Source organism: Lacerta agilis, chromosome Z (genome assembly GCF_009819535.1).
Source record: "Lacerta agilis isolate rLacAgi1 chromosome Z, rLacAgi1.pri, whole genome shotgun sequence".
NCBI classification, from domain to species: domain Eukaryota; kingdom Metazoa; phylum Chordata; class Lepidosauria; order Squamata; family Lacertidae; genus Lacerta; species Lacerta agilis.
The window spans coordinates 30431624-30445478 of record NC_046331.1 but is presented as its reverse complement, the minus strand read 5'-3'; the positions used below and the strand labels follow the sequence as shown (position 1 = coordinate 30445478).

The following is a 13855-nucleotide window of genomic DNA, read 5'->3' as shown; positions in this document are numbered from 1 at the left end:
GGGGCATTTGGAGGGCTCAGGTGTGAAATTCCTCACTTCTGTCCTAGCTGTTGTTCCATTGCTGATAGCTCTTCCTCCATGAATTTGCCTGATCCTTCTTTTTAAAGCAATCTATTCTAGTAGTCTTCCCTATGTCCTATGGCAGCAAGTTGGACACATTAATTAAATACTGTATTAGTTTTGTGTTGTGGCTCTGGTATTTGGGGGAGGGCGTTTCCATCCCAAGGAACAAAAACTGTGGGGCTTGTGTGTGAGAGTGAGAATGGATGAATGATAAATTAATTAGGGGCAAAGGGGGGGGCACTTTTTGCTTTGGCCACACTCACCTTTGGCCCCACCCATTCCCAGCTTTAGCTCCACCCACTTCTGTCTTGTAGCTACCAGCCACTTTCCAGCCAAGGAATGCAGCCCTCAAACAAAAATGTTGTCTGTCCCTGTTTTGCAACCACAGAAACCAGGTGTGGGGAAATTTTAGCCCTCAAATGACCAGGGATGATGGCCATAAATCCTGGAAGACCTGCTCCCTGTGAGATAACCAGCCTCATATAACCAAGTCTAATTAATGCATGAAGGTGTTAATACCATAGAATAAGCTGTACCGCCAGGCTTAGCTCACCTTGGGAGGGACTATGTAGTGAAGACTTTGTTCTTCCTCAACCCGTGTCTTAGCTGGTTGCTGAAGCTCAGACTGCATGCATGGCTCTTACAAGCCACTCTTGAGTTCCTATTGCACTAATTTAGGAACTTTCACAACTACCGGTACAACTAAGCCATGTTTTACTGCCTGTGCAACTTTATCTGAATGCTATATGGAAAAGCACATGAATCGGATCTTTGGAGAGTCGTAAGTAAACTCTTTTAAACTTAACAAACATGTGGTCTTTTTCTATGTTGGGGGAAGAGGGAAACTTTGGATGGAACTTAGAAGGACCTATTTTAAAGGTCTAACAGCCTATAATTCCGCACTTTAATTTGCAGCATGTTTTGTGATTTCAAATCTCTGCTGGGGGTTCTGTCACCAAAAAGTACTTGCCCAAAACCTGTATCTTGGCATCCAGGAAATTCTCCTCTCTATGTTTATTTTTTTCTTGCAACCAACACTCCCTACATTGCTGGCCTTTTCCCACCTGGCCTGGGAGGGTGAGGCCCTGACTCCAGCTGTGAAAACTGAGACTGCTGAACAGCCTTTTGGGCTATTTAGAGATTTTTGTTGGGGTTTTTTGTTGTTGTTATTGACATAAAATTTCCATACCTTCATATTCAGATCTTATGATTTATGCAGAAATTGTTCAGTTGCTGTCCTTACTTTTTTGATATGTATTATTTATTGTTTATTTCTATTTAAGTTACGTTTGCAATTATGTAAATCTTTTCATGTTGTAAGCCCCTTGAGCATGGTTTTCACTATGGAAAGGCAGCATACAAATTAAATGTTGTTGTTGTTGATGATGATGATGATGGGAGTTGTAGTTCAACAACATCTGGAGGGCCAGAGGTTCCTGATACCGACAAAGAACATGGCTTCTGCAATGGCTTCAAGGCAAGCTTCAGCCCTGCAAACATCTCGCTGTAGAAATTTTAAAAGCTGTGAGGTGGGGCGGGGAAGAGAGGGAAAGGCAGAGGTGGTGGACAGGCATGCAAGAGTGCAGGAGGTCATCTGGTGGAAAGAAGCAGGGGGCAGAGACAAAGAGAAGAGGGAGCTTTTTATCATGTTCCTGTAGGTGGGACTGAGCATGGAAACATTAGATTATGAGGGGAAAGTCTGTGGGAGACCATTAGTGACAGGAACGGAATCCTCTTGGCCAAAACAATGACATTCTTCCTCTTGCTTTGGTGCTGAAGGGGGTGGTGAATCCCAGGAATTTTCAGTATTCCCTGCGGGGAGCCTGGGTTGCTTCCAGACAACCTGTTTATTGAGCATTCTTTGTTATTTGTTTCCAAAGAGTTTGCAGGCAGGTTTGACAACAGCCCCCTGTTTACTGAGCATTCATTCTGATTTGTTTGCATCAGGGGTTACATGACATGGCATCAAGCAGTCAAAGTTTCTCCAAACTGGTGTCCTCCTCTTCCTCCTCGCGAAACATGTATCCTAAAACGTGTCATCAACACATTGATAGTGCATTAATGGAGTATTTATACTGGATTATCCGTACATCACTCCACTTCATTAATTGTCCTATGATTGCTTCTCAATGCTACCGGAAGGACACCCTTACGCTATAGCACAACAGAAGTGGGACAAAAACCAAACAAACCTAGAACATTAATTCAGTGTTCACTATGATTTGCTTGCAGACAGTTTATGTGGGGCATAGGATCTGATCAGTTTTATTGAGTGTTTGATTTGTTTGCAGAGTGGTTATATGACGTGGGTGGCGGGTGGTCTAGACAACCGAGCCTCTTGGAATTGCCGATCAGAAGGTCAGTGGTTCAAATCCATGTGATGGGGTGAGCTCCTATTGCTCTGTGCCAGCACCTGCCAACCTAGCAATTTGGAAGCACACCAGTGCAAGTAGATAAATAGGTATGGCTGTGGTGGGAAGGTAAACGGTGTTTCCGTGCGCTCTGATTTCCGTCACGGTGTTCTGTTGCACCAGAAGCGGTTTAGTCGTGCTGGCCACATGACCCGGAAAGCTGTTTGTGGACAAACGCCGGCTCCCTCGGCCTGAAAGCAAGATGAGTGCCGCAACCCCAGAGTCGCCTTTGAATGGACTTAACTGCCCAGGGGTCGTTTACCTCTACCTTTTTATGGCAATGAGCACTCATCCTGAGTTGCTTGCAGGTGCTTATACATCTTCCTGTTAGTCATTTGTTCATGCCACACTTTTCAGTGCATTTCCCCATCACTTTCCAAACCAGAAAAAGTCCAGCACTTTCTCTCTTTTTGAAAAGTGGATTTGTTGTGCTATATGGCAAAAGCTCTTTAATCCACTTAAAACACACACACCTAAAGTTCTGGTAGATGATCGAATTCCTCCTGCAAAATCCTGACAGTCCGGAGGAACCCTTGTGATATGACTGGGCATCACAGTTCAAGAAGGATACTGACAAGCTGGAATGTGTCCAGAGGAGGGCAACCAAAATGGTCAAAGGCCTGGAAACGATGCCTTATGAGGAACGGCTTAGGGAGCTGGGTATGTTTAGCCTGGAGAAGAGAAGGTTAAGGGGTGATATGATAGCCATGTTCAAATATATAAAAGGATGTCATATAGAGGAGGGTGAAAGGTTGTTTTCTGCTGCTCCAGAGAAGTGGACACGGGGCAATGGATTCAAACTACAAGAAAGAAGATTCCACCTAAACATTAGGAAGAACTTCCTGACAGTAAGAGCTGTCTGACAGTGGAATTTGCTGCCAAGGAGTGTGGTAGAGTCTCCTTCTTTGGAGGTCTTTAAGCAGAGGCTTGACAGCCATCTGTCAGGAATGCTTTGATGGTGTATCCTGCTTGGCAGGGGGTTGGACTGGATGGCCCTTGTGGTCTCTTCCAACTCTACAGAACATGCACTGATTGGAAATGAAGCAATATGTCCATACAGGAACTGTTGCAGACACAAACAGTTTTGAATGCGCAACCATCTACAACTGCCCCAATAACATTATGAGTACGTCATCATTAATGCATAATAAAAAGGACAACTTCCCTCCCCACCCACATCCTGATAATCCTACACATTTTCCTGCCAATTCCTTTATTGCAAAAAGGATAAAGATTTGCTGCGGTGGGTTATGTGAAATTATTGTGCAAGTGTGAAACAAATCAGTGTTGATTGTGAAGCCTGGATTTGCTGGTAGGTGACTGAATCCCACCTGGAAATAGTGAAGTACCGGTATGTTTGGTCTCTAAGGAAGACTGTCAGCCAGGGAATGTCTGGTCCCACCCCCTCCAATCTCCAAAGAAGGATCTTCCCTCCACACCCGTTTCACAGCAGTTCCCATCAGAAAACAGACTCCATGGCATTGGTGGCTGGTGCCCATTGGGACTGGTGGGGCAGAAGGCAAGGATACCAACAGTGGGTAGAGACAAGAGACAGTGACAGGCAGAACCTACAAGTCAAATTCCCCCCCCCCATCCTCCCAGCTGAGTTCTACAAGGGTAAGCATTGAGGCCAAGGAGGAGGAATCTGACATACATGGCCTACACTGGGTCATCCATATAGCAAGGTGACTCTTTTTTGTTGGGGAGGGGGGCACTCATCTTTCGACCCTTTTGCTGCAGTTGAGCGTGACTGTCACAAGTCCACTCTGGGCAGGCAGGAGGTTGCCCGTGACATTCAGCCTCCCTCTCACGCAGGCAGCTGCTTCCACCCCAGCGAGAGAATCAAGTGGTTTGGAGGGTGTTGGAATTCCATATGGACAAAGCTGCAATTCACAGCCTGAACGGTGGCTGTTGCTGCCACCCCCCTGCAAGATTCCTAGGGGGTCAGCAAAGAGAGGGTAGCAAACCACTCCTTCCTGCACTTCCCTCCCTTTCCTGCCTGCTTTCCCGTTCCCTCCTTTATCTCCCTTTCAGATGGCTTTGGGAGGGGTGGCAGTCGACAACACATGCTCTCCCATGGAGCTGCCAAGGAAACCCGCTGGGGATCCTCGTGTCTGCCCAGGTAAGGGAGAGCTGTCTGCAAAGGCAGAGTGCAGGCATGGATCTAAAAATAAAGCAGTTCACATGGATCTGGGCAGAGTGGGAGTGAATTAGCCAGCCTGACATCCCTGCAGTAGAGAGCAGTTGGAGTTTTGATGCTGAGCTGGAGACAACTGATTCCCCCATCCCAGAAGATTTTGTTTCAGGTTCGGGATGTCTAACTTTGTGTCTGTGTGTAGGCGGGTGTATTTCACATTTTGGCTCTTGGTGTGTTGTGAACTTTTCGCACAAGCTTTGCACGCTTGGGCTGTCTTTAGGCTCCACGTGGCAGCAGACTTTGGACCCTGTGGAGTTGTCGTCTGCTGTGACTCTATTGCAAGCCGCTGCTCTAAAGGAGCCCCAGATTCCACTGGGGTTTCCCCTCCTGGACTTAGGGTTTCCAACTTGAAACGTTCTTCCTGGCTGACAGAGCAAGGCTAACCTACTTTAGCATTGTGAGAATCAGCGCATGAAAAGGCACCAGCTTCCCAATGTGAAGGCATCGTGAGATGCAGCAGCTGTGGCATGAATGATTTATAATGCTCATCTTTTTAAGTTTCCTTTGCACTGTTTGGTGTGTGTGTGTGCATGAGCTCCTGCTGTACTTGCATTGTGCTCCCTAGCACAGGTGCGTAATTTTCCACCCTTTCAGAATTGATGTTTCCCAGAAAGTTTAACTGGGTATTGCAGATTTGCAGAGTTTTCCAGTTGAAATGAGATTCTGTTTAGCACAGCTCTTTTCTTTTCTTTAGAAAAGCAATCAAAATATTAAAAGGTTTCTTTAGTAAAACTTTTTAAGGCTCAAAATATTAAGAACTAGTTTGCCAGATGCGATACTTAACACTTGAATTTCTTCCATATAATTCCTAAGCCATCCTGTGGATTTATTAAAACAAGGGGACACTGTAATTATGCATGGATTTTTACAAGCAAATCTGTGTTAAAAGAGATTTTCCTGGGGAATTCACCCAGCCGCACACCACGTTTTCTTTTTTTTGTTCATGCTCTAACAGACCATGGAATATTGCTGCTGAGTAGTCTTTGCCCTCCCCAGCAATGCTCCCTTAGGGTGCCCTTCTGCTGAGAGCATTATGTTGCTTGAGTATGCTATTCCTGAAGCCCTTGGGGTTGATGCCTTCTAATGGAAGGCAGTAAATGCTACATCGCTTTGGAGGACTAATGGCTAATTAGTCAGAGGGAAAAACTATGGCCAGCACAAATAAAGCCACAGTGGTGTTTTTCTTTAGTGAAAATGTCAGTAGCAGGTTGGAAAAAGTGGAAGCTGCTGTGTGTGTGTGTGTGTGTGTGTGTGTGAGTGAGTGTTGGTTGTTGGATGCCAAGATCCATCTAGACCAGGGCTGGAGGGCCTGAAACCCTCAGAATGCTGTTGGACTCCCAGCTTCCATCATCCCTGACCATTGGCAAAGCTGGCTGGACCTGATTGGAGTTGGTAGCCTCACAGCACCCTGCTTCCAGCAAAACTTGGCCAAGTGCCACTGGGAAGCTCACAAGCAGCTCTTGATGGGGGGGGGGGACCATGTCCCTCAAATCCATGTCTCCATTATCTATCTTTAAGGTATGCAGTCTATATACAGTACTTGGAGGATCCATTTTGTTATGGAAATGAAGAAGAGCAAGGGCAAGGGAGCCTTGTTTTCTTCCACAGTCCATGGTGGCCAGCCAACCAGCCAGATGCCTTACTGAGGCCCATCATCAGAAAATGAAGACAACAGCCTGCCCCTATATGGGCTGAACCCTAACCTTCCCCTTGACATGCTAGTTTTCTGTGTGCAAGGAAGTAACATATCTAGGTGGTAGAGCACTTTTGCATTGCATGCAGAAGGTCCTAGGTCCACTGTACGGCACCTTACAGATGTTTCAGACTACAGCTTCTATCGTCCCCCAGCCAGCACAGTGTGCTTGAGCCTATTGTTTCCCCGGACGGAGTGTTATGTATGTGTGTTTATAGAAACTTCTGATTTTTGCACTGCTGGGAATATATAAACTGGTGTACATAGATAAGAGTTTCAATACTCTGCCCACTTTCGCCTCTGGAATGTTCCCTGCAAGGGCATGTGACCCTCAGGCTGAAAATGGTTCCCACCTCTGGTTTAAGTAATCAGAAAGGGAGAAGTACACCAACAATAGGAAAGAGGCAGGACCACTAAGATGCAATTCTAATTTAAATAAGTCAGACTCAAAGCATGTGGGTTTCTCCATCAAGGAAATTTGTTCCACAGCAGTGAGCTCAACAGATAATGTCACCTGCAATCCAGTTCACCATTTTCTGGGGAGTAACACAGTGGGACTTCTATCTAAGTAAACATTATTCCATAGTGAGACTGCAGACCTGTACACACACCTTCCTGGGAGTAAACTCTGTTGGACTTGATGGGACTTTCTTGTGAGTTTGTTTGAACTTTTTATGCAAAGTTTATTGGCTTTTAAGTTTCTTCCATAACAGCTCAAAGTAGGAAAAAGAGAACCTGTCAGCAACAAATGTCAATTCACAATACCGTTTTGCAAAACTAGGCATAAGGGCTTGCATGCATAAGACAGTAACTCGGCAGGTGGTATATTGGAGGGAGGTAGTAGCAATAGCAGCAGCAGCAGCAGCAGCAACAACAACAACAACAACAGTAGAAGCATTACTGTTCTACTATAAATTTGGAAAACTGTTTGTCTGGTATACATTTGGACACCTCTTAAGATAACACATTCGAATTTTGCATGATGGTTCCTGAGATCAAGTAGCAGGTTTTCATCTAGGTATGTTTGGATGCAACTGAATTTCCAAACTGCACCCCATGTTTGGTTTCTTAGAATTCCCAATAGCAACAGATCTGAGGCTTCTAGTTATTTAATAAATCAATCTAGTCATTTGTAACTGATGTCCGTATCCTGCCTTTCCTCCAAGGAACTTTGGATGGTGAACGTACGTTCTCTCCTTTTCATCCTAATGACAAATATGCAAGGTAGGTTGAAGTTGAGAAATAGAGACAGGACCAAGCTCACCCTACTGTGTGGTTGAGGAGGGATTTGAAACCAGCTCTCCAGATGTTCCAAGCTGTGGTGGGAAGGCTTGTGTTGATTCAGTGGCGTAAGAGGCAAACACCGTGACAAGATATTGGAGAAGGGTATGATGCAGACTCTAGGAGAGGGAATGGAACCATGGAGAAGAATAGGGATGGGCAAATCTGGCCATTTTGTTTTTTTTCTCAATTCTTCAATTTTCCGGTATTTGGCTCCCCACATTTCTACATCGGCATGACTTTTTTTTTTAATCCCTTTCAACATAAGAATACACACATTTCTGTGTGCACTTTTGCCTAGCAGACACATTTTCCATGTTATTTTCCTCTTACTACTTTTGTACACATAACTTGGCTTGAAGAATTGTATCACAGAGTTTGGAGAAATGCAGATTTCAAAGGATGGCTGCATTCCAGTCCACTTATCATTATTATCATTACATTTATATTCCTCCCAGAGGACCCAGAGGGCAGTATTGTTTCAGAAAGTGCAAAATTCCCCTTTTAATGCAAACAGAAATGAATCTCTCCTCCCTCCCACCCTAGCTAGCATCATGAGCAGATGGAGAGATGTTGTAGGGCTTGTATCTCATCCTCGGGCCAGTGTTTCCCCAAGCCTGATCCAGTGATTCCTGGCCTTTAAGCTAACTGCTCGATACATCCCCCGAATAAATGCTGCAGATAAATAGTTGGCCAAAATAGCCCACAGCAGGCTGTGCATTTGTTGGGCATTTACTTTTTAAATGAGAAGCTAAGATAGCCAGGTTTCAAGGTTTGATATACAGTTCCTGGATTATTGGTGTATCGTGGGTGGGTGGGTGGCGCTGTGGTCTACACCACTGAGCCTCTTGGGCTTGTCGATCAGAAGGTTGGCGGTTCAAATCCCTGTGATGGGGTGAACTCCCATTGCTCTGTCCCAGCTCTTGCCAGCTTAGCAGTTTGAAAGCACACCAGTGCAAGTAGACAAATAGGTACTGCTACGGTGGGAAGGTAAACGGTGTCTCCATGTGCTCTGGTTTCTGTTTCGGGGAGCAGGCGGGGCGGGGCTGGAACGCGTCCCACCGTCCCAGGGCGGGGGGAGCGTTCTGGGATTGGAGCACACTGCCCGCAGGAGCGTGACATGCGTTCTGGGGGGTGTGGCACGCCGCCTGGGGTGCAGCCGCGATGGAACCCCACCGGGATCGTGCTGCCCGGGGCGGGGCGCTCCCATTGCCCCCCCTTCCTCCGCCCCTGTGTCACAGTGTCCCATTGTGCCAGAAGCGGTTTAGTTAGGCTGGCCACATGACCTGGAAAGCTGTCTGTGGACAAACGCTGGCTCCCTCAGCCTGAAAGCAAGATGAGCACCACAACCCCATAGTCGCCTTTGACTGGACTTAACAGTCCAGGGGTCCTTTACCTTTTTTTTTTTAAACCTTTTTATGGGTGAGCCATAGGGGTATTTGCCTGGGTGCAAAATTCTTAGGGGCACAACATTCTAAAAGAAAAAATAAGATAATATTTATTTATACAAAAAAAGAGCGCACCCTCCCGCTCACACAGTATATCTTCCGATGATCATGAAGGAAGGACTGAGGAGTGGATTTGAGTGGCGGCCTGTTGCTAGGGTGCCCTCGGCATGAGCTTTAGAAAGATACCCACTCCTGAACAACAACAACACCCTCTCCCCATATCCTGCTCTCCGCTGTGCTTGACACTCATGGGGTGCCACTGCTGCCACATGGGTAGGTCACCGAGCTATTGCCCCTTTGTTCCAGGCTATCAGAGGGCGGTGCCAAACATACTTTCCTTGCCCCGGGCTCTAGCAACCCATGCTACCCCACTGATTATAGCTTCATTCTCAGGGACACTAGACAGATGGAAGTAATGAGGAGCCAGAAGCAAAGGGACAGTCTGCCCCCCCCCCACCCGAACTCTTGCCACACTAAAATCTATAATCTAATAAAACTTACTATTTGGTTAAATTGCTAGGAGAGGCATGTATGTGCAGTCCTGTAGGGTTTGGCTTCATCTCCTTTGCCCATCAGTCTCTACCGCATACCTGTCCAATATGGTGTGAGTCTGCCCCCGGAGCCATTAGTGCAACTTCCTACTCCACTAGGCACTACTGGACTCCATGCCTGTTCTGACAAAAGCTACCTCTGAATTGCCAGTTTCTACTGCAGATGGTGACAGCAGTCACAAAATTAAGAACTCCCAGAAGTGCAAGCTGGATTTCGAAGGGACAGAGGAACCAGGGACCAAATTGCAAACATGCGCTGGATTATGGAGAAAGCTAGAGAGTTCCAGAAAAACATCTACTTCTGCTTCATTGACTACGCAAAAGCATTTGACTGTGTCGACCACAGCAAACTATGGCAAGTTCTTAAAGAAATGGGAGTGCCTGATTACCTCATCTGTCTCCTGAGAAATCTCTATGTGGGACAAGAAGCGACAGTTAGAACTGGATATGGAATAACTGATTGGTTCAAAATTGGGAAAGGAGTACGACAAGGCTGTATATTGTCTCCCTGCTTATTTAACATATATGCAGAATTCATCATGCGAAAGGCTGGACTGGATGAATCCCAAGCTGGAATTAAGATTGCCGGAAGAAATATAATCAACCTCGGATATGCTGATGAAACAACCTTGATGGCAGAAAGTGAGGAGGAATTAAAGAACCTTTTAATGAGGGTGAAAGAGGAGAGTGAAAAATATGGTCTGAAGCTCAACATAAAAAAACTAAGTTCATGGCCACTGGTCCCATCACCTCCTGGCAAATAGAAGGGGAAGAAATGGAGGCAGTGAGAGATTTTACTTTCTTGGGCTCCATGATCACTGCAGATGGTGACAGCAGTCACAAAATTAAAAGACGCTTGCTTCTTGGAAGAAAAGCAATGACAAACCTAGACAGCATCTTAAAAAGCAGAGAAATCACCTTGCCGACAAAGGTCCGTATAGTTAAAGCTATGGTTTTCCCAGTAGTGATGTATGGAAGTGAGAGCTGGACCATAAAGAAGGCTGATCGGCAAAGAATTGATGCTTTTGAATTATGGTGCTGGAGGAGACTCTTGAGAGTCCCATGGACTGCAAGAAGATCAAACCTATCCATTCTTAAGGAAATCAGCCCTGAGTGCTCACTGGAAGGACAGATCCTGAAGCTGAGGCTCCAGTACTTTGGTGACCTCATGAGAAGAGAAGACTCCCTGGAAAAGACCCTGATGTTGGGAAAGATTGAGGGACGACAGAGGACGAGATGGTTGGACAGTGTTCTTGAAGCTACCAACATGAGTCTGACCAAACTGCGGGAGGCAGTGGAAGACAGGAGTGCCTGGCCTGCTCTGGTCCATGGGGTCATGAAGAGTCGGACACGACTAAACGACTAAACAACTGTCTGTAAACTCAGGACATCTAACAATCCTAAGCAGAGCCCAAGCCTGTCCAGAAGCTTTGCCTTTTACCTAGGAAAACCCACCTGATGTATCTCTTTGGGTAATTATAACCCTTCTCTCTGTTACCTGGAGGCTAACAGATCTATATTTTGCACCATCTGAAAACTGCAGAGGCTAAATTTTGCTCTCAACTCTTCTTAAGCAATATCAAAAATTATGGGATTACCAGAGTTTCGCACCTCAAACTTTAACTGTTTACAAGTGCATGCTTGTTCGTTTTAATACACAAATTTATGCTTCTCCATTTTTAATACTCTGCCCCTTGCCTTGCTAAATTGGCTGGTTTAAGAAAGTTCCATTTAATGATTTTATTTGTCCCTGTTGAATTGGAGAGATGGAATCTGTGGGTTGTGATATTATATATAACACATTTTGTATAAATTGCTCAGAGAGGGGAACCTGGAACACACTCTGCGAAATGTAATATCTAACAATTTAAGTAACTTTTCCTAAGTTGCTTTTAAAAAGTAGTTGAATTCTATCCTCAATACAAATTCGAACACAAGACGGTGAAGAATTACCTTTTTGCTTTTATGTGAATCTTTCCATACTCTTATTAAGCTAATTACTTAGTATTTATCAATTTTTATTAATCTATGACTATGATCAATGAATCATATCACTCCAGCTGTACTGAGATCAGGCTGTGGTTATTTGGCAGCAAGAGTAATGCATTCTGTACAAATTCAGAAACACTTCTACCTTCAGAGTTGCTTTATATTTTTCAGGGTTGCACCCAAGACTCCCAATTCCTGGGATGTGTACTGGGAACCTATAATCCAAAATCATTACGAACAGCAGTCCCATCATCAACGGGGAGACCCTTGATTCTGTTTCTGCCTTAGTGTATTGATTATTGATACTTCACTTTGTGTTTTGTTTTGTGTTTTCTTGGTGTGTGTTTCTTCTTCCTGATAAAACAAAATAAAAAATAAAAAAATTCCTTCCAGTAGCACCTTAGAGACCAACTAAGTTTGTTCTTGGTATGAGCTTTCGTGTGCATGCACACTTCTTCAGATACACTGAAACAGAAGTCACCAGACCCTTATATACAGTGAGAGCGTGGGGAGGGGTATTACTCAAAGGGTGGTGGGAATGGGTGAATGGCTGATAGGTGTGGAAAACATGTTGACGACTGTTAACGACTGCAATTGGTCTTACAGGAAAAGGAAGGGGTGAGATGGCTAAAGATATCTTTGTCATGTATAATGAGATAAGAATCCAATGTCTTTGTTCAGACCAGGTCTCTCCATGGTTTTAAGTTTGGTAATTAGTTGCAATTCAGCAACTTCTCTTTCCAGTCTATTTCTGAAATTCCTTTGTATTAAGACAGCTACTTTGAGATCTTGTATAGAATGTCCTGGGAGACTGAAGTGTTCTCCTACTGGTTTCTCTGTCTTGTGATTCCTGATATCAGATTTATGTCCATTTATCCTTTGGCGTAGGGTTTGGCCTGTTTGTCCAATATAGAGAGCTGAAGGGCACTGTTGGCATTTGATGGCATACACAATGTTAGAAGATGAGGAATTAAATAGTCCTGAGATGGTTTGATGGTTTATATTTTAATGTTTGAGTCATTCTTGCTTTTATGTTTTTAAAGCCACTTTGAGCACCTCTGCGAGCCTCACTGACTGCAATCCTCATTGCACGTGTCCAGGAATGATCCAAGATGCTGCTCCATGCTATGTCGCAGAGGATGCTGGTTGTTTTTGTAATTGCACACTTATGCTGGTTTTTGCAAGGAAGGGCCGTAGCTCAGTAGAAGGGCATCTGCTTTGTATACATAAGGTCACAGGTTCAATCCCTGGGCATGTATAGATGTAAGGCTGGAAGAGACACTCATCTGAAACCCTGGAGGCCTGGACAGTCACTGCCAGTCATAGAATCATAGAGTTGGAAGAGACCACAAGGGCCATCCAGTCCAACCCCCTGCCAAGCAGGAAACACCATCAAAGCATTCCTGACAGATGGCTGTCAAGCCTCTACTTAAAGACTTCCAAAGAAGGAGACTCCACCACACTCCTTGGCAGCAAATTCCACTGCTGAACAGCTCTCACTGTCAGGAAGTTCTTCCTAATGTTTAGGTGGAATCTTCTTTCTTGTAGTTTGAATCCATTGCCCCGTGTCCGCTTCTCTGGAGCAGCAGAAAACAACCTTTCACCCTCCTCTATATGACATCCTTTTATATATTTGAACATGGCTATCATATCACCCCTTAACCTTCTCTTCTCCAGGCTAAACATACCCAGCTCCCTAAGCCGTTCCTCATAAGGCATCGTTTCCAGGCCTTTGACCATTTTGGTTGCCCTCTTCTGGACAGGTTCCAGCTTGTCAGTATCCTTCTTGAACTGTGGTGCCCAGAACTGGACACAGTATTCCAGGTGAGGTCTGACCAGAGCAGAATATAGTGGTACTATTACTTCCCTTGATCTAGACGCTATACTCCTATTGATGCAGCCCAGAACTGCATTGGCTTTTTTAGCTGCTGCATCACACTGTTGACTCATGTCAAGTTTGTGGTCTACCAAGACTCCTAGATCCTTTTCACATGTACTGCTCTCAAGCCAGGTGTCACCCGTCCTGTATTTGTGCCTTTCATTTTTTTTTTTGCCCAAGTGTAGTACTTTACATTTCTCCTTGTTAAAATTAATCTTGTCAGTTTGGACAATTCTGAGCTACATGGATCAATGTAGTGTGATTTGGCATAAGACAATTTCCTATGCTCCTAGGAGATCAAGGTGGTATACTCTGTTCTATCTCTTCCCAAATAAAGCCCTTA

The 13855-nt window shown here is 45.0% G+C and overlaps 1 protein-coding gene across 10 annotated transcripts in view; it reads left to right on the top strand.

Moving 5' to 3' along the window:
• The window catches only part of DRP2 (dystrophin related protein 2), a 65291-nt gene that overhangs the window by 5662 nt on the left and 45774 nt on the right, over positions 1 to 13855 (top strand). Inside the window, exon 1 of one of the 10 annotated variants that reach the window (XM_033137286.1) lies at positions 4515 to 4596. The exons of 8 other annotated variants lie outside the window; for them this stretch is intronic. Coding sequence is in view for 1 of the 2 variants with exons in the window: in XM_033137282.1 (XP_032993173.1) it covers positions 4730 to 4780 (51 nt within the window). In the remaining variant the exon portion in view is untranslated. Of the gene's footprint in view, positions 1 to 4514; positions 4597 to 4661; positions 4781 to 13855 lie in introns of those variants that run through there. One more of the 10 variants, XM_033137282.1, reaches the window with a different exon arrangement.